The sequence below is a fragment of the Falco naumanni genome, chromosome Z (assembly GCF_017639655.2).
Source record: "Falco naumanni isolate bFalNau1 chromosome Z, bFalNau1.pat, whole genome shotgun sequence".
Taxonomy (NCBI): domain Eukaryota; kingdom Metazoa; phylum Chordata; class Aves; order Falconiformes; family Falconidae; genus Falco; species Falco naumanni.
In genome coordinates this window covers 48467367-48487454 of record NC_054080.1, presented here as the reverse complement: position 1 = coordinate 48487454, position 20088 = coordinate 48467367, and the positions used below count along the sequence as shown (strand labels likewise).

Genomic DNA, 20088 nt, shown 5'->3' with positions numbered 1-20088 from the left:
TGTACTCCTGTCCGTATAGCCACAGGAAATACAAATTTCTAAATGTAAACACAGTGGAAAAAATGAATTGTGATGTCTTTTGAATATTTTTAATCATCTGTGAAGGTGAACTATTGAGATACAGATTCAGTTAAGTTCAGTAAGTTAAATGGCATTTATCTGAAGACAACAAACTCTCTGCCAAGACCTTATTATGTTGAGATGGAACTTCTTTTTTTAATCCAGCATGGAAAATGAATCAATATTTTAATTTTTTTTAGGGCAGTAGCATTTCTTATTGCAATGAGTTGCTCTTGATTGAAATTTAAGGTCTGTCCTTATGTCTATTTCCAAAAGAAAAAGCACAGAATAATGATCTGTTTTGGGATCTAGAAAATTTTAACATCTATGATAAAGTTCTGTGTCTGATAATGACTTCAGTAAGTCAGTAAGTCTCTCAGCCTAAGTGTGGCATTCAGGCAGCAAAATAAAAGTGCTGCAAAGAATAATGTCTAAGTTAATATAGAAATTATTGTTATTTATGGTGGAGACAGAATTTAGAAATGGTGTGCAAAAATAAATACACTGGGAAAAATACAGTTTACTTGAAGAGAGAATGCAGCACTGACTAACTGCTCAGCAAATAATTTTTTCCTACCTTAAGAATAAGGATACAGGTTCATAAAGGAAATATTTACCTAATTTGCAGTTCTGGCATCCATCTGAACATGGGATACAATCTTCAGAGTCAGGATCTTCCACTTCACCTGTGTTTTGCAAATCACCAGTTTTGGGTTAATTCTAGATAATGGAAGGCCAACACCTGGAAGCACTCAGAAAGGTTTCTGGAAACAAACTTTATCCAAATCCAAAAAGGAGAAAGATTCACAGCAATTTCTTTTCTCATTTGTTCTTGTGTAACCCCATTCAGTTGAGGAAAATACTTCTATTTTACATTAGCAGGATATTGGAAGAGAATCAGAGTGTGATTGTATATTTCAAAATTGGAACCAAGATGCTTAACCAGATTTCTGTAACAAATTAAGTAGAATATTTGTTAACTTCTACTGAAGGATGCTTACCTTCTCTACAGCTATGCTTCTGGCATACATTTTGAGTAAGGTAGTAGCCTCTGAAACATCTTTTGCAGTAGCTGGAGTTCAGGCACACCTCACAGTGGGCAAAGCAAGCCACGCAGGTGTGCTCTGAGTGGTAGTGACCTGGAGGACAGCTTGCTCTGCACTCCCCATGATAAAGGAATCGTTCGATCCCTCTTCTGTCTGTGTGTCAAACAAACAGGAAAAAAGATGTGAGCAACAGAGGACATTTGGGCATAAGAAGCAGCTTTATGAAGCACTGGTGCTGCAGCTGACGAGAATTAATATTGTTCACTAACTGATAGATTTGTATGGTTTTACACCAGATAAGCTAAAATGTATAAAAGTTTCAGGACCTCAAACCTTCTGCATTCCTGGAGATTTATGCCATATAAAGGTTGTATGCTAATGAGTAATTAATGTTTACATCCATCAACCTAAGAAAATAAGGATCAAGAGATTTCCATTACTGAGTTCCCTTGCAGTGAACATACAAGTAATTGTACTGTATGGTACATGCGGATGTAGAATTGCCATTAGGAAAGCAAAGCTGCCCATTTCACCTTTGGAAAGGATCAGTCTTGTCAATAATAGATTAAACTTTAATCCTCATCCTGGTCACAGCAAGACTCTGGAATCATATAGATTTGAATCTGAATAGCAAGCATGTATCTATTTGCTATCAGAGCAATAGCGTTCTCTAAGTGCATGGTGAACAGGGAAGTCCCCTCTTTCAAGTCCTTCTGAATGAAACCTGTGAAAATGCTTACAACTCCATGTGCTGCAACATGGGGAGTTTTGTAATGGGTTACCCTACAGTACAAATTACATACATTATTGTGCTAAGTGTGTTTGATTACTTTAACTATAGAGCAAGAATTTGCTTACCATAATTTATTTTTGAAACTGCAGAGAAAGCAGCTATAATAGGGAAAAATTGCTGCACCACAGCAGAAGTATTCAGACTTCGTTTCTTTCACTTTTCATGTACAAATCTTTAGAATGATCATTTCCAGCCTCCTCAGGGTGTGACTTTCATCAGTGTCTTCATTTCTTGACACACAGTAATACAGAAATTTATATTGCTGTTCATCATAGGGAGAGACTTAGGGAACAATTATACAAACTTCTCCCTCACATGGGACCTGAAGTACCATTTGAAAATTGTCTGCTCAGTCACATTTCCAAAAGTGAGAAAGTCAATCCCATCACCATTATGACAAATTAATGCCAGCCAAACTAGTGTTTTCTTGTAATCTCAGCACTTATTACTAAAGCCATGGTCATTAATGGCTAGGAATGAAGTGGAAGAAGCAACTGAAAGGAAAAAGACTGTGAATCCATTATGAGACTTCAGAGAAAGCTCACCAAAAATTCCTCTTTAATGAGTGAATTGAAAGTGGAACCTTAAATACTAATTTCTAAGGGCAGTTCAGGCTAGCTACACTTGTGTATAATAGCTTTAAGTTCTTTGCCCATCAGGTGTTATGGAGGGGAAAGAGAATAATTTTTAAAATGGAGCTTCAAAAGGGTAAGAGTTGCTTTTTGGAACAACCACAGATTTAACTATATTACTCTCTCTCAACCTAAGGTCTATAAAAATGTGTCAAAAATACACATTTCTTATGTGTGGTGGTGGTAAGCTTGTCTTTGCAAGCCCTGTTTGTCCAGCTGTAGGGACACAGCAGTCTGTTGTGGAACCCACCATGCTTGTTTCCTAGCTTTCCCCAGGCAGCACCCTGGCTCCCTGCCTGCTTGTGCAAGCTTGCTCTATTTCAGTGTAGCCCATACTGTGTAGAGGCTGGGGGAGGCATGTATAGGGTTTTTTCCAGAGGCAGACTATGTATGCTTTCTGTCCTTTTTTTCTTGTGCTACTCTCTGTTTCTGTTAACATAGCTCCTTTTCAAAATATACCAAGGGAAATGCATAAAAACACAAGGGTAATGCAGAGTTGTGTTTTCTTGAACTTTCTTAAAAATAAATTGAGTTCCACCCCCCTTCAGGGTTAAAACAAGATTATGATGCAGATCAGTAGCAAAAGCACTACTTATTTTATTGGTTCTAACAACTGGCCCTGAGAGCAGAGGGAAAAGTGAACTTGGAGGCCAAGGAAGGGGAAAAATCTGCAAGAGGAAATCTTTCTTACCTGTTCCACAAACGGTGCATTTGTTAGGTTCGCTTCCGCTGCAATCCAGGCAGGTATGATGGCACAAATGACATTGTCCTTTGAATTCAAACTTTCCTCTGGGGCATTGCATAACACAGCGACCATCATCAAAGACTCTTTTGAGGTAGAGACAGGCATAATTACAAATTTAGCCACTACTTGTTCTTCAAACAAGAAACCCAAGATATTCTTCCTTCACCCTATTTACAAGAGTACTTGCATGTTACTCCTTCATTTTCCTGATCTTATTCATAGTATTTACTAAGTGAAAAGTCAACCATGTTTGAACTTGGATCTTAGACTTCAGAGATCAGTTTTTTTCTGAGATTTTTCTGAGAAAAATAACCTTTTGGTCCTGTACCTAGGTCTCCTTCTACCACAATCCCTGCAGAGGTCATTATGCTTGTTAGAAGGAAAGAAAGACTTGGTCTTTCTCTATGAAGGAATGATATGCCTGTTCAAATTTCCTGTTAGTTTCACTTTAAAGGCTTCCTGTGAACAGTGCTATAGCTTCAGCAAAACGACTTTGTACATGAAGACAAACACCTATTCGAAACTTTGTTTTTAGGAGCTGTATTTTTAGACTTGCACATCTGCAAACATTTAGGAGTTTTGCTGTTAAATGTTCTCCTTTTACCAGGCAATGAAATATTCGGTAAGAATCCTTTTATATGATGAAAATTTCTGGTCCATTTTTCACTGGTAGAGAATGTCTACTGGTTTTAATTTGTTTGGGAGAAAAGTAGAAAAGCATCAATACAGGTATGACTATTAAAAGAATATAAACCAAGCTGGCTAGAATTTGACGGTGTTCTCACTATTAAGAAAGTAAGAGAGACTGTAATCTTCCGCACTTAACTGCTTTGACCAGTTTGGTATCTGAGGACTTGGGATGCAATTTATAGAGAAGGTGATCACCGTTCAGCATCTTAATACAGATTTTGAGACTGTCAGCTTGTCTGTACACCTAGGGAACTGTAGGCTTGCCATAACATTATGGTAGTGCATGCTTCCTTGGAGCCAGCCAATAGCATTAGGCAATGTCTGCAATATGTCTTCATAAATTTGAGTTGCTATGGTCATTGTCAGATTTATTCTGAAAGGAGAGGAGAAAGATATCTGCAAAGTTTAAGACCAATTTTGTCAGATAGTCTATAAAACCATTTAAAGTTTACCATGATTGGGAAAGTCTAGGCTTATGAAGTGTGAAGAAGGAAGAATAGGCTATCATGCAAACAGCCTTTCTTAAGTGCATGTAACAAAGAAAACTTAGGAATTTATTAACAATACTTGTGAAGCTGAAGGCAGGCTGCTGGAGGGAATCAGGGAGAAGATTGGGTGGGTGTACAAAGTATTCAGCAAAGATGTATCTCTGCCGTGGGAGTCCAACAGTAAGATAGTCCTATGCAGACTGTAGCTTATACAGCTCTACCTGCACGTTGAAGACCATTATTCAGCTCTTCGTGGGGACTGCAGCCACCTCCAGTTGGTTTCTGTGCAAATGGCACAATGCAAGAGACGTACTGGAGGTAGCAGGGCTATGTTTATATGGCATGCAAATATTACTGTGTTCTGCTACATGTACTGGCTATAATGATAGCAATCCTTACAAACAGCTCACACAGTGGCAAAGCACATTCTTCTTGCTTTTTATTATGTTGCCCCTAATGGAAGACACGAGCAGGCCAGATCTTCTCATTAACCTTTGTAGATCAAACAGTAAACAGATGGATAAAGAATTTTGTGAAAATCAGTTTGGCTGGCCAAGAAACTACAATTCTATAATTTTTTAAGAAAAGAAGACAGCATTTTGAATTGTTGAACAAGAAGATGATCTGGCTGATTGTTGTGGTTTAGCCCCAACCAGTAAATAAGTACCACACAACCACAACGAGGACACTGATTGTATTATGAAAGAAGGTGACATCTAGCGCTGAATTTTCACAAAGAACAGTGATTTGCTTAGTGTTTTTGTTTTCCCATTATTTTCAGTAATCAGCACACAACCCCCCCCAAGTCTTTTCATCCTTTTCAAAGAGGAAAGGTGTTTCCCTGTAAGAAAGCAGCACTGCTGAATTTTAGTCTGTACTGTCTAATGGCCACTCATTACTGTCTTCAAGAAAAGTGATCTGAAAGTCTCAAGAGTGACAAGGTTTAGGATTCTGTTTCAATTAAACAGGTCTATTTCAAGTACGTAATGAACTATGTCCATTGGAAGGATTTACTCTTTAGCCTCTGCATGAAATTTTTCTTGATTGTTATTTCTTTTACTACTGACTGTCATAATATGACTGTTCGTAGCAGTTTCACAATGTGCAGAAGGAGCACAGAAAGCTTTTGGAAGCCTTAGATACCAAAATTGAAAACTGTTAGAGGATTTGTTATGAGATAGACAGCAGCACCCTTCCCAAAAAAACCCAAAATCACAGAGACCTAATTACTGCAAGCACCTAGGTGGTTTTGCCTCATGGTATTGTTCTGTACCTTCTCTGTTTTACAAATATCTCTGTAAAGTTCATAAAACATGTTGCAAGGAAACACAGACAATCTAATCTAAATGCAACTGTGAACTGGAGAAATCCAGTCCATGGTCCAAAATTCTGCCCAGACTTCCTGTGCTAATGCCATTTCTGACATAACACACCTTAATTTAATGCTGTTTCCTCAGTTATGAATTTGTTTGGACCCTGTTGGTCCTGGTACATCTTTTACTGGCATAGTCTTATCGTAGATATTTGCAGGGTAGATTGTAGGATTGCTTGGGGATACTTTTTTTCCTGTGTCTTCTAGGATCTGATTCTGATTTCATCCCAGCTGTCTACAATGCAATCCAGTGTGACAGAACCAGAGATACTGGTGCGAGAATAAAGCGGTTGGTAGGACATGAGGTTAAAACCAGTAGACTCCTGGATTAGGTGCGAGATGACCTAAACATAAGCCTCTGATCAGCGATATCCTGTGGAAAAGCTTCTTTCTCATTCTGCTCACTCTTCATGGAAGGTAAAACTTAAACTACCTCAGTGAGGGGATGATCTTTAGGTGCTATGAATATCTCCTGAATTAGCTGATTGTGCCAAACTCCATAGCTGTGTACAACTACAGATTCCCCAGACTCCTGTTGTTAGATTTGTCACTGCTGTGATTCTAGCAATTATGATTTTGAAAGAACGACAATGGAAGAAAAAATATTTCACATATTAAAAGAAATTTTTCTGTATCTGTGGGAACCATCTGGCTAAACATCAACTGCCTGCATAGCCAGCTGTCTTATTCACAAAGCACTTGTTTTCTCACTTACCCTGGTTTTATTTGCCTTAATCATTGCTTGTGTCTTTAGTCAACTTTGCAGGCTAATGCTAAAGACCACATAGCTACTTCTCTAAATATACGAGGTCTTCGTGCTGCACTGTGCTAGGAGACAATTACCTTGTGAGTGGGCAGCTGATGCAGTTGTCTGGCTCAGGTCCAATGCACTTCTGACAGGATGCTTCACACAACTGACATTCTTGGGAATCATCAAGATATTCCCCTGGTAGAAAAAAAATTGTTCATTTCAGATCAACATCTCTTGTTAAATAAAACCCCAAACCAAAACCAACACCACGCACCAAGCCAGTTGGAAAATATAATAAATAAAAGGAATCAGATATGTTTTGAATTATTGAAATGAGCATATTTCCCTGTGGTATCAGGAAAACAAGTACTGGCTGCCTTGGGGAACCACGATATTCAAAATTAGTATTTCCTAATCCTTATTTATTTATTTACATATTTTTATTTTCCATGTGAATCTGACAGAATGATTCTTGTTTTCCAGGTTAATGATGTTTCTTTTTGCATCATTTAAGTAATGGGACTCTTTAAGATTCACCATGGAGAGTTACATCTAAACAGTGATACCTAGGAGTATTTGTTACTTAACGTTCTTAGATGCAGCTGCTGATTGCAAGCTGCAGCATAAAAAGTGTGCTGTCATGGGTGCGGATTACGTTATGTGAGAAGAACTTGAGCAAGCTTCCATTGGTCAGATATGTTGGTGCTTCCCAACTGCTATGACATTTTTTGTCCCACACCCAAGCCACTGCTGGAAGACACCAGATCTAAAAGACCTAGACTCTCACTTGGTGCCCAAGTGCCCATTTGGACTTGAAAAAAAGATTTTTGAATTATATAAATTGTTGCCTTAAAACTGAGATAAATACATAAACACTTCCAGGTCATGAACACACTAGTACTACTGTGGTGCTGAAGTGCAAAGTTTGCCTCTATATTTACTGAATATTAATTAAAAATTTGGTATGAATTGGTAAGCTGTACGCTTCATCTCAGAGCAGAGATATTAATTTGGTAAGTAGCATGAATACTGTATCTGTGTGCAGCATCGTGTGGGGACACTATATCAGTTTATTGTGTGGTTTTATAAAGCTCAAGATTGGGTCTTTTATGTCAGTTTGTTACAGGGAAAATTTATTCTAACTGAGTCTATATATTTGAGAGAATTGGCTGTTCCTTCATTCTTAAGTAATGGAAGAGGTTGGGCAGAGAGTCCTATATAATACATAAAACTTGCAGTTTCTATGGATACTTCAATATGGAGAAACTCTTTCCATTTGCATTGCTGCTTGGAAATCCCGATCTGGCAAATGCAGTGAGTTTTAGGAGTCAAAATGCAAATGTGGAATGACTTGGGTTTGGCTTTCAGTTGCACTGCATCACTTACATTGAAGAGCAAAGGGACTACATAAGCAACTATCGCTACAAGTGTAAAATGATGTAGGAGAGAAACATTTTCTAAAGTACAAATTTCATCCTCTGTCTTTTGTGTTTTTTACTCCATATTAATGTGTATTAACAAATTTTATAACAGTTGAAATCTGTGTTACGAGATACAAGCTAGGGTAGTACTTCTCATGCTTAAAGGGGGTGGGAACAGCATAGCTAAAAAGGCGTACCAACGGGAACATCCAGCTAACTGGACAAAAGCTGAGGTACCCAAATTGTAGGTAAAGATACAATTTTCATTTTGTAAAGGTTTGTGTGTCTCCTGAAGAAAGGAAAAAGGTAAACGACAAGCCAAAAGACAGTGACAGAGCCACATAAAACATGAAGACAGTGCTCCTCAGAGGCTGCTATGGGATCAGTGCTAACTCGGCAAGTTCAGAACTGGGAGCAAATGAACATCTCCTGATGAGATCAGAGAAACAGAAATCTGTGTATGCATACACATTCACACAGTTTTTATAGTTCTCATTATCCAAAGAGCATTTTCTATATATTTTTATGTGCATTTCTGTAGTCCCACACATGCCTATGTAGGCCAAACCTTGAATCATGTAAATCGACTGATTTTTGTTGAAATGATGTAGGTTTTCTGAGCTGCAACACTGTATCTTGTATGATAGGTTACTTTATAAAGGACTAATGACAAAAGTATTATAAATTATGTCTGCTTGACATAGAATTCAGCAGGATTCTGAATTTATCCAAGTACTATTGAGATTAAATATGGATGGACAAATAACTATCACAATAGAGAATATTTGTAATTCTCACTTTCTAGGAAAAATACCTCTGGCCTGCTGTCCAGTAGATCATCAGGCCATTGTCAGATTTGCTTAATGTAGGGCTCTTGAGTCCTTCTGATACATATTTGGAGAGTATAACAGAATCCTTTGTTCTCAAATGCTTTATGGGATTTGAAAATATAATTTGATACACACACACACACACACACATATATATATATATATATACACATACATATATGTTTGAACAATACACAGCCATGAAAAAATGCAGTATCTGGGCAGTCTTCCTGTGGCAGGTCTGGTGTCTCAGTGGTTTATGCTACTGGCTCTAAACCAGTGGGAAATCTCAGGGCAACATTAATAAATAATTGCTTCTGTGATGTTTTGTGATATGTATGTTACAAAAACTTTTTGTTTCTCCAGTCCTTCACTTTATTTGCCCACACTGCCTGTATGCTTATCTATCAGACCTGAGGTACTAATTCGTACACCTCAGCTATGCCCAATCAAATCCATCCCACATGGTAGAAGTGCTTAGTTTTAAAAGGTTTTTCTTATTTCTTTGTTATGCCTTTCATTGGAAGTGCTGTAATTAATTTCAGCTGTGCTGGAATAGTGCCAGGAAGACCAGTTCTCTGCTTACTTTATTCTTGTAGTTGAAGCGTTTTAAAGCATATTATTATAAGAATGTGCACCAGAAAATACTTACACATTAGGCCCTCTGAATGGTAAGTCACATCTAGAACTGTAGATCTGCCACTGAATGCACAAAATACTTTTTAGTGGCTATTCGAAGAGTTAACACTGAAATGCAACTTTAAAGAAGACTTTTAAACTATTCCACAGGGCAGTTTAAATGTTTGCCAGAATTCCTTGTGGGTGATATATTTCTTGACAAATCTCACTAGATAAATACTAGTTAGCAAAGCCTCAACTCTCTCTCCCCCCCCCCTCCGCCCTTCTGTATTCTCTTCCCCACCCCCCCCACCCCCCGTCCTTCTGTATTAAATTTTTTTCTGTCCAACATACATAACGGGGAAATACTTTCAGCAATGTGTCTCAGCTATGACTTATGCCTTAATTCAGGCAATGCTCATCAGTCACTTTGGATCATCCCACATTTAGCCTTCATTCTCAATTCTGTTACTTTTTCATCTTGTTTAAAAACATTTGTCATCTTGTTTAAAAAAAAGGGACTGAAGGTATTATAGGAATAAGGCTATATTAACAGATATAATGCCTCTTAATGGGAAGATTTTAACGTGTAATTTTTTTGTGTTCCCAGTTAGAAGTATTTAATTCCACTTCTGGGCCACACCAGGTTGCAGGCTGTGCCTTTAACTTCCTACAAGAGCTCTGCACTTATGCTGAGTTCCTATCAGTTGATAGGATGCATTTTACAATGAGGTAAGAACTACTGTCTCCCATTGAGGAGGCAGAAAAGCTGTGTTGCAGTGAGATCCTCAAGTTAGGGTGTAATAGCAAACTAGAACCTGTCCCTCCTGCATCCCGGACTAGAGCACTATCGTAGCTGCCAGGTCCTTGCTATGTTTTTACATAAGCAGTATTAAGTTTACAGACATTATCTTGTTACTATTTTTCTCCTGCTTTCCAAAAGTTGTGCCATTCATTGACAGCACATAGTGTTTCAGGAGACCAGGTGGATGTTTCCAATGAAAGAGGACCAGGTGAATAACCTTCTAAGTTATGCCTGGAAATATACAGTTCTCTGTGCTGGCTGTCATAAATAAATCTTTCTCTTGTAGTCCTGCCATAAGACTTAGTCACTGCAAGTCATGTGTTACTTCCCCACTTTTCTTAATCAGAACATCACTTTATCTAATTAAAAAATGTTCATTCGTTATCTTCTATAGCATTGCCTCAGTGGCTTTTCCTTATAATCAATGGAAAAAATGACCTTTTTTCCTCCCTTTTTCTTATTTACTTTCATGGGAACCCGGATATGGATTTTGTGCTTGGGCTTTTGTATGTAATCTTGTGGGTTACAATGGTTTCACAGAGCAGATAAAGAAACATTGATCAGAATTGTTTTTCATCAGTCCGCAGCGAGACCCAAAGGGATTTGGTCTTAGGGAGCTCTCTGCTGTTTCCATGTTTGGCCTTGATACATTTTATTTTGGCTGGCCCACGGGATCAGCTACGTGAGTTTTGCTGAAGAAATATTTATCCATAAAGCTTAAGTTCCATAAGGAACTTAGACTAACCTGCATACAACAATCCATTAAAATTCACCCTGAGGATCCCTGTTGAAGTTACCCCTCTGTTTAGCCGAAAGCCTTAATGTTTGATAGATTACAGCTCCCTGAAATAAATCTTGTCTTCATCTTGAAAACGTTAGGACACGGAAATTACAGCTTTTCATTTTCCTCCCAGATTTTGGAGAGTCATACAAAATTTGAGCCTAATTTCCTATTATTTGTCTAGCTTCAGCTTCCAGTCTCCTGCTAATTATTATTCTCATTCAGTCATTTTACACAATGACCAAATTTCTGTCTCCCTGTTTGAATGTATGGAAGGGACAAAGAAGACACCCTTCATGGGCAAAACTTCAGGGTGTTATGATTTGAGGTGAGGAGAGGGATTCAAGATTGCAAAATTTTTTTCTTCTTCTTTTCAAAAGTGCTGTAGAAAGTGATGAACCAGAGGGCTGAAATTAGGATGTTGGCTCCTAAGTCACTGAATCTTCCCCATGTGCCAAGGGACAAAGCAGAAGCTTGAAAAGGGCTGAACATCGCTTCCCTGAACAGTGGTGTGTGGAGCTGGGCGTGATACAATGATTTTAGAACGAAAGGCCCTTTTGTTGCAGGATTAGTGAGATTACACAGAGCCTCAGGTTAGCTTTAATCATGACAGGCAGGAGGGAGGTAACTGCCTTTATCAAGTACACTATTTTACACAGCCCTCTGTTCTTTCCCCTGCAGAATAAAAATATTTACATTAGCCAAAGCTGCCTTTTTTGCTGACACAAAGGGATTTTTTCCTCTCTTTATTCTGTGTGTTTCTTCCCTCATTTCTATGTAGTATTTATACAATGTTTGCTAGAAACCCAATGAAGAGCCAGAACCCTGAGGGGTACTGAGCGGGCATAAACAGACTCCAGACAGACATTTTGTAGCATTTTAAAAATCAGCTTTAAACCTCCATTTGCACTGATAATGTGGATGCCTGGAAGTAAAAGCCGGCTGGGATCAAGGTTTCTCCCTTGTCTGTGTAAGCACAAAGGTCAGAGCCTGGCAAGGTCTTCTCCTGCTCACCTGGAGCCCAAAATGTGACAGCCCCATGAGAAAGTGGGAAGGGTAATGGAGCAAACCTAATCTGTATTGCTAACGCTTTGTTTTGTGCCCTTCTCACTTCTTGAAGGAGGTGGAAATACCATGGCACTGTCAAAAGTTTAGGCTGACAATGGAAAAATATCTGTTTAGTATCTCTATTTCTGGAGCTTCCCAACTGGAAATTTCCCTGTCTGATCTTGCCAACCTTCCTAATTTTTGGGAAGCTCAGTAGCTGGTAATTACCTACAGGGCAGTGGAATGGAGACACCTGAATCTCACTGAAAATTACCTCATTGTGTTTATAGTACTGTTTTGGAAATCCAGGTAGTTTCCTGTGAATATGCAAAATACAGGTGGAAAGTGACGGTATATTGAGTAAAGCTGGTGTTATTTGCACCTGCAGTACATTACAGATAGGATCTTTCAATGCCGGAGGAAAACACGTCATACTCCAGAGGCAACCAAAGTAGCATGGCATCTTTCTCCTAAGTTGTGCAGTGAGGAGTATGTAATTTGTATACACAGAGCTTTCCCTGTCCACAGGATTTCTGCAGTCTGCCTTGGATAGACATAAATGGGAAGAGCTGTATGTCTCAGGGCAGTGTTGCAGTGTGTCATCTGTCTTAAAATGAGAGGTCACTGCACAGAGTGTTCGTACTGGAGGTCTCCAGCTTAAGCAGGATGTGAACACAGTTCTGCTGATGTGCTGATAACTGGGCAGATTTCAGCAGGCAAAGTGTTGCCCCAACAAGATATAACATAGATTCATACTGCTAATCAAATGCAATTTCTGTTTAATTTGTGGAGGTGAATATATATCACAGCCTGAAAGAAATCTGCCAGAAAGATACAAGTTTATCTCCTTGGAAGTAAAAAAGCAGACCAAATTAAGTCTTTAAATGAGAGGTATAAAGGAGTACCTTTTATTCCCATCTGTAACTCTTCAGACAACTCAATATGCTTACACTGGTGATCTCTCCGTGCTTAAAATCTCCCCTCGTTGCTCATCTTCAATATAAGCACTTTAGGAATAGCCAAGGTAATTGCTGTTGATGATTACCCTGGAAAGCACAGTCCAGGATGTTCCCTTTAATGATCACACGCTCCATGCTGAGGGTGCAGAAATGGATAAATGATACAGCCCTTCTAACTGAGAGCTGGAGAGAGGCTTTGTGACACTGGCTGTGGGAACTCTTTGAACCCTTTCAGACTTGGGATTGAAAACATTCAGGGAGGCAGCGCTAACGGCAGATCCAGCAAGAGCAGCATTAACATAACTTCGGTTCAGTATGGCCCTTCGAGTAAAAAAGGGTCTGTTTTGTTTGGGAATTGATATTTGAGTTATTTCTGTCTTTTGATCCAGTGGTCTTGCAGAGGATGGCACATTAGCATGGTGACAAGCACCATGGCTAACAGCAATGTTATCCTACGAGGACTGGCAACCAGGTGCTAGACTTTCCTTACAACCCCCATCTCAAAGAACATCTGCAGGCATCAGGAGGTCGGCAGTGGGCAGGCCAAGGACAATTGTAATTGGAAAAGGTATGTAGTATTATCCAAATCGTAACTAAATCACACTAGTCATACTCTAGTGAACATTCAGTGCTATTATACTGAGTTTGAATGATACAGCCATTAATTCTCCTTGGGTAAATAAATATTCACTGCCTGTCAATGTTCCAGCTTCTCCACCCGAGGCTGGTTGGAAAAATAGGTACTTGATCAGCTCATTCCATAACTCCATAAAGCACAGATGTCTGCAGGGTTTTGTGACGGGACAGTACTTTTTACTTTGAAAAGTGATGCTGTTTTCCCAGAAGGTCTTCAACAAATCCACCCCCAAAACACTGAGAAACACTGATAAATAAATGGTTGTACAAGGGGCATTCTTCCAAGCTGTGCCTTGCCCATCTTTGGCAGCAAATGCATAAGCTGCTCATAAAAAAAAGAGATGTAACAAAAAACAGCCTTTGGTGTGGCACTGAGAGATTGCATTTGTTGCTTACTGGAATTATTTTTGTAAATGCTTAGAGACTTCTCATTGTAATATGCTTTCCCTTGACTACCTTTCCAATGCTAGAAGAGAAAATTGGCTCAGTTTTTATGCAATAAACTTTGCTTTCTAATGCAGAAAGTCCTTCCAGGATAATTTCAATCACAGTGTGGCAATTAAAATATAATTCTGTGGTGGTGTCTGCTACCCTTGCACAGCAGGTGAACATTACTGCAGTCTCTCTGGCTTTATCCTGAGGACCTCAGAACCGTTTCCCTAGTGAGACCAAATGTTACTGTGCCCTGAGACTTCACAGAAATGTCTCAGGACTTCAACAGATCTGAATCCCCTTTGCTCATTAGTGTGGAACCAGTGGTGGAAAGGCAGATGTGGGTTGCACCTTCACTGGATGGATGCAATCCTAAGGCTCAGAGCCTTAGTTTGTTCCCAAGGACACTGTGTGGCTACCCACAATTCTTTAGTCCTTGCTAATGAGCAGGATTGAGGCCCCAACACACACTCATGACAGGTGGCAGTAAATAATCAGATAATCAATTCCGTCAAAAATTGAAAACTCCCAAGCTAGTTTAAGTAAGGCATGTAAATAAAAATTATGCCAAACAGAATTAATTTCCCCCCTGCTAAACAAAGTGTTCATCAAAAATACATTTTTCATCATTTTTCTTTATATTGAAACTGCATATTCTGAACAAGCTCATGCAAGTTGGTGGTGGTGTCAGTTTCTTTTTGATGAAAACTTGACTAAAATTTTTCTTTGTATGCTGTAAAACTTTTTTAATGCTTGCTTAAAATATTGTGCACAAACATCTAATGGCAGAACTTTTCTTGATTCATTATGTACCAATGACATGACAATGGCATATCCAATATAAATATAAGGCATGGTAATGGATCACAGACAAGTTATTGTTCCGCGAGTTGCACTGCAAATTGAAAGCTTTGACTCATACAGGCAGTCACTTAAATGTCTTTACAGGAACCTTGAATTTATAACAAGCCTTCTTACAGTCATTCAGTTTATTAAATAATTTCATTGAAAAGTAGCAGATAGTTACCTAAAGTGGCCACTCATACAAATAATGCTCACTCTGGTTGTGATGTGGCTATTAAGAGGATTAACTTGGTTATCACCAAGTTGCAAGTTGTGTTTAGTGATGGGTGAAATTGCTGTAGTCAGCTCTAGTATCTCGGTATATAGGTTTACTCATCTTCAGGGCTCATGGTGTCATACCTCTTTTCACTACCTGACAATGTGGAACAAACCGCACCCCTGCTATTGCACAATATATTCAGTAGTAGGGGTTGCTCAGAATTTCACAGGATATTGGAAAGCTGCAGTTCCAGTAGAGACTGGGGTAGTCTGTAAGGTCTCATATGGAAATAATTATTAGAAAACAGTGTCCTGCACAGAGGGGGAGTTTGCAAAGCCTCCCCGGAAAGAGGTGGGATGTGCCGGTAGAGATCAGTGTGAGGGTAGGCAGGGTCTGAGCTGCAGTCTGAGCCGAAAGCCACAGAGCTACTGGTCAGAAGCATAAGGTTTCTACTGACATATCCCAGCAGGTGTCTGATTTGCTGATCCAGTACTGGTGGCTGAGGTTGTTGCTTTTTGACTTGTGATATAAATAAGGCAAATGTCAATGAACAGATTTGGACTGATGCCATACACAGTCCTTTCAGACATGGAGAAAAATAGAATTTTGTTCATGCTTAGCAGCTTCTGAGCCTCCTAAAATGTTCTATCTCTGTTCTTCATGCCAACAACACAGTGTCAAATAGTGAACACTCCCCACTACTCACCACTGAATCAGAGAGATCAATCACCTAAGAAATCTCTGCATCTGGGAACAAACTAGCTTCCTTCAATTGCAACCCTGTTGCTGCAGCGATCCTCTCGCACAATGACTAACTATAGTGCTGCTTACAAATTCTGCTTGCATCTGGCCACTGCCATTAAGGCATCAAAAATAAAAATGATTGAAGAGTTTGAGATGACAACAGAAAGTACTGTTTTCAGCCTAAAACTCATTTCTATGCTTTCTTGTCTGTGAGAGTTCACAGCTCAAAATTTACAGATACGCCCTCTACAGCAGATTCCTTTGGCCAGAGCTATAGCAAGTTTATTATTTCTCTTTTTATGTTTCGTACCCAAAGATGAAATCTTGACAATAAAAGACACCACGATTGATTGAATTTCTCATGCTAGTTGGAAGGTGAAGGTGGGGTGGGAGCTGAAAGAAGCAGCTCTTCATAAAGTACTGGTGTAAGGTTTAGGCCAAACTTTTTTCCAGGTGTGCTCTGACCAAACTACTGCTAAGAATGTGCCATCCCACATGGGCTTGCTCCCAGGACTGACAGGGAAACTGTGATAATGACAACCTAAACCAAGTTGGTGACAATGAAATGTTTAAGGCTGAATTTTTTTTTCCAGGGAATTCTTTACATGGCCTCAGTGAACATGCTTAAAATGTCATCTGAATATATGACTTCTTGGATAAGCTGCCACTTTGGTTTCCACTCAAGTTGTACGACTAAGTGGGAAATGACAGAGCATCAGCTAACGCTGATGGAGGGTCTCACCCTGCAGGAGTCACAGATGAGTCCACATGAAGCCCTTTCGAAGTACTGGCACGGACAGCTAGCCTGCCATTCTCGAGCGGCAGTCTGGTGCTGTGTTCTGAGGTGTACTCGTTGTGATCATTGCTATGTGAACAGACACCAATATCTCCATGTGCACATGGCCACGTATGATTGCAAAGACGAAACCTTCCTCCTAAACTGTCTGAGCCAATAGGTAGTTATGCATGTCACTTTTTAGTCCTAAGGATGCAAGCGATTAGGCTCATCACAAACTCTTACAGATCAGAGTAAGCCAGCATTGTTACCTACTAGCGTTCAGTCGTGGCTGTACTGCTGCTACACAAAAGATGTCCTCCACAGACACCAGATATTTCTGCAATCATAAATTCCATCACTTCAAACAAAAAAATCCTGCAATAAAATTAAACACCCTTACCCTCCCAATTTGTTACAATCACTTGCGTGTGGTATCTAAGCGCTCCGGTATATACCATAAAGCTACCTGTGCCCTTCAACAAAGATATTTTACATACAGATTATCAACATGTTTTTCCAGACCAAAAGAACAGGAATTTAGGTTAATTTAATAGAAAAAATAAAATATGGAATAACATTGATTTTGGCCAATATCAATTACAACAGAACTACCCTATTTTACAAATAACAACTGAACATTTTACACATGTACAGTATTTTTTTCAGTAAAAATGAATTTGGATATAACAATGTGTCAGTTTTTTAAAGAAAACAAAGTTATTAATTTCTTCTCTATAATAGTGTTAGAGACATTTGTAAGTATCCAAACAAATTCTTTACAATCCATTACATAATTAAATCTCACTTATGAATATATATATTTATATATAATATATATAATATTAACTTAAACTTTGAAAGCATTATGTTCTAGTTAAACATGTTATACTGAGAAATGAGGCAGTAACAGACTAGTAGTTAAACTAGCACAAATTTAATTCTTTTAAATTTGAATGTTTATCAGGAAATTTGTGGTGGGCACAAAAGGAGCTTGACTGGCCCCCTGGTCATACTGACCCAGGTTGTAATGGTTTATCCGCTCTCTGCTAAAGGTGGCACATTACCTTTATAGGTTTGTACCCATTCGTTCGTAAAACTCCCACAATCATTTCTGATCAACTTCATTTTCTAACATTCACATGCTTGAACACCTGCATTCATTTTCTATTTATCCTGGAAAGATAACTGAGAAAGACACTTTGCACATTTTAAGTATTATCCCCTTAAGACAGTATCTTTAAAGTTCAATTTTCTGTTTTCTGCTTAATGACTCTCTTTTGAACAGTATGCTAAGTGCAGCTGATAAAGATATATTAAACAGAAATTTGCGCTGGCAGCCGTGAGCCTGGGTAAAGAGAGAATGGCAGAGGCCACTTCGCTCACCACCCAGTGTGGTTTTACAGTGAGGTAACTCCATTGGCCTCAGCAGGACTACTCCTGCTGAAATTTCTGTTGTGAGCAGTTAAAATAAAATTCAGGCCCATCATGACATGTTTGTTACACCAAGAGAACCATTGATTTATTGCCCTAAGTGTGATTATTCCTAGACATATATTTGGCACAATTATAAATCCAGTCCTGTAAACACATTCTGTCGCATATATTCACACTGGCATTTACAGATGGGCACTATGAAATAGCTCCACATATCTGTATGATAATATCCCCTTTTTGTGAACATTACAAGACAACAATAATTTATGAATACTTCTTACATGTTAGCAATGTTTTCTGACTTCTGAGCGTATACATTACTCTCACTTATGCAAACCAAGAGAAGTAGTATCTTTTGAATTTGTTCACTATAGGAACAATGTTTTTTTTTAATTTTATTTGAAATAGCTTTGACAATTTAAAAAAATAAAATAAAAATCCTAGCATATCTGTTAATAAGCTAGCTGTCTAAAAATGAAATCTATATGACCAAAACCACATTTTGGGCAAACATATATACATACTGCATGTGATACAAAAAACAGCACACAGCAGAGGAAGTAAGAAAGAAATGTGTGCAGAAATGTTCACTGTTCTTTTTTTAAATATTGTTACAAAAGGGGCAGAACTTAGTCCTGCAGCTAACGATGTTTCTGATCCCCTCAGGAACTCAAGTTTCCCCTGTCAATACACACAGCACAAAAAAGACTAATGCAAACATTTTTGTATTGTTTAGTTTTAATCCATGTAAACTTGTGTTGTATTCTTGAAACACCCTTTAAACATCTTGAAGGGGAAAGAAGCAGGAAAAACAGGGAAGAAAAAGGACCTTCAAAAAACAGGAATAATCCTAAAGTTGACAGGAAATCAAATCATGAGTTAAACGTTAATTTTGGCATCAACTGCTTTGGTCACACAATACTGACTCTGTGATCCTGGATGCTCAGCTCTAGACACCCAGTTATGAAAGGTAGGCGTGTTGTAGTTTTTCCTTTTAAGTTCCAACAAACAGTTCACCATCTCCCCAGACAAAGAGGGGGGAGAGAAAGACAGGTGGCTTTCTTTTTTTTTTTTCCTTTTTTCCTTTTTTTCCTTTTTCAATAATACGGATTAATCTATAAGTCTACAGGAGCAGGAGGACACTGGGAGGTGTCAGTTCACCCCTTGTGCGTACATGTTCTGCAACACAATTGCTGAAGCACTTTCCGCTGGCAGAGATTGTTCTTTTTCACCAGCATACAGAATCCTCCCTCGGCCCAGGACTCTTCCGTGGCTTCCGGAGGGCAGCAGCAAGAGAAGGAGGGGAGGTTGAAGGTTTGGAGAGCATGGCGTGTGCAATGGAGGAAGGTTTAATTGGTCAGACAGGCAGATTTGGTTGAAGAGACCATTCAGGAGCAGGTAGCAAGTAGGAAATTTGGTCCATCAAAAGGAATTTCAGTCAACAGCATTTTTATTTTTTTTTTTTTCAGGAAGAGATATTGTGTGGTCCGACAGGGAATGATTGGTATCCATTTGTGAAAAGGAAAAAATATTTGAGAGAGAATAATTAGAAAACAGTGATATTTACAGCAAAGGAATTTGTTCTCAGTTTTTATGAATCAAAAGAATAAAACAGTCAAACCACAGGAAAAGAATAAAACATTCTCAACAGAAATGCAAATCCTATAGAGGGAGTTAGATTAGTAACCAGTGCTTGACTGTCAGGTAGTGAAATGAGACCCTCTGTGTTTTGTAAATTAACAGAACTGCTCTGCCCCACTCCCCGCCTCCCCCCAACTTCTGGACTTCCCTTGGCTACCCTAGACTGCTGAGAACACGTGCTGTGTGGTGGGATCCAGTACAGTGTGTTGCAATTGCCGCGCAAGGCCCACACACTGATGTGTTGCCCTTTCATGGCAGCATCACTTGGAAAAATGGGGAGAGACAGTACAGAGGTGATGTGTCCCCAGTCCTGGGCAACTAC

General features: G+C 39.0%; 1 protein-coding gene across 2 annotated transcripts in view; it reads right to left on the bottom strand.

Moving 5' to 3' along the window:
* The window catches only part of PCSK5 (proprotein convertase subtilisin/kexin type 5), a 246494-nt gene that overhangs the window by 42242 nt on the left and 184164 nt on the right, over positions 1-20088 (bottom strand). Inside the window, exons 21-24 of one of the 2 annotated variants that reach the window (XM_040580316.1) lie at positions 6670-6772; positions 3223-3359; positions 1062-1259; positions 678-746 (exon numbers count right to left, since the gene is read on the bottom strand). In XM_040580316.1, coding sequence (XP_040436250.1) covers positions 678-746; positions 1062-1259; positions 3223-3359; positions 6670-6772 — 507 coding nt within the window. Of the gene's footprint in view, positions 1-677; positions 747-1061; positions 1260-3222; positions 3360-6669; positions 6773-17218; positions 19399-20088 lie in introns of those variants that run through there. The other variant, XM_040580315.1, reaches the window with a different exon arrangement.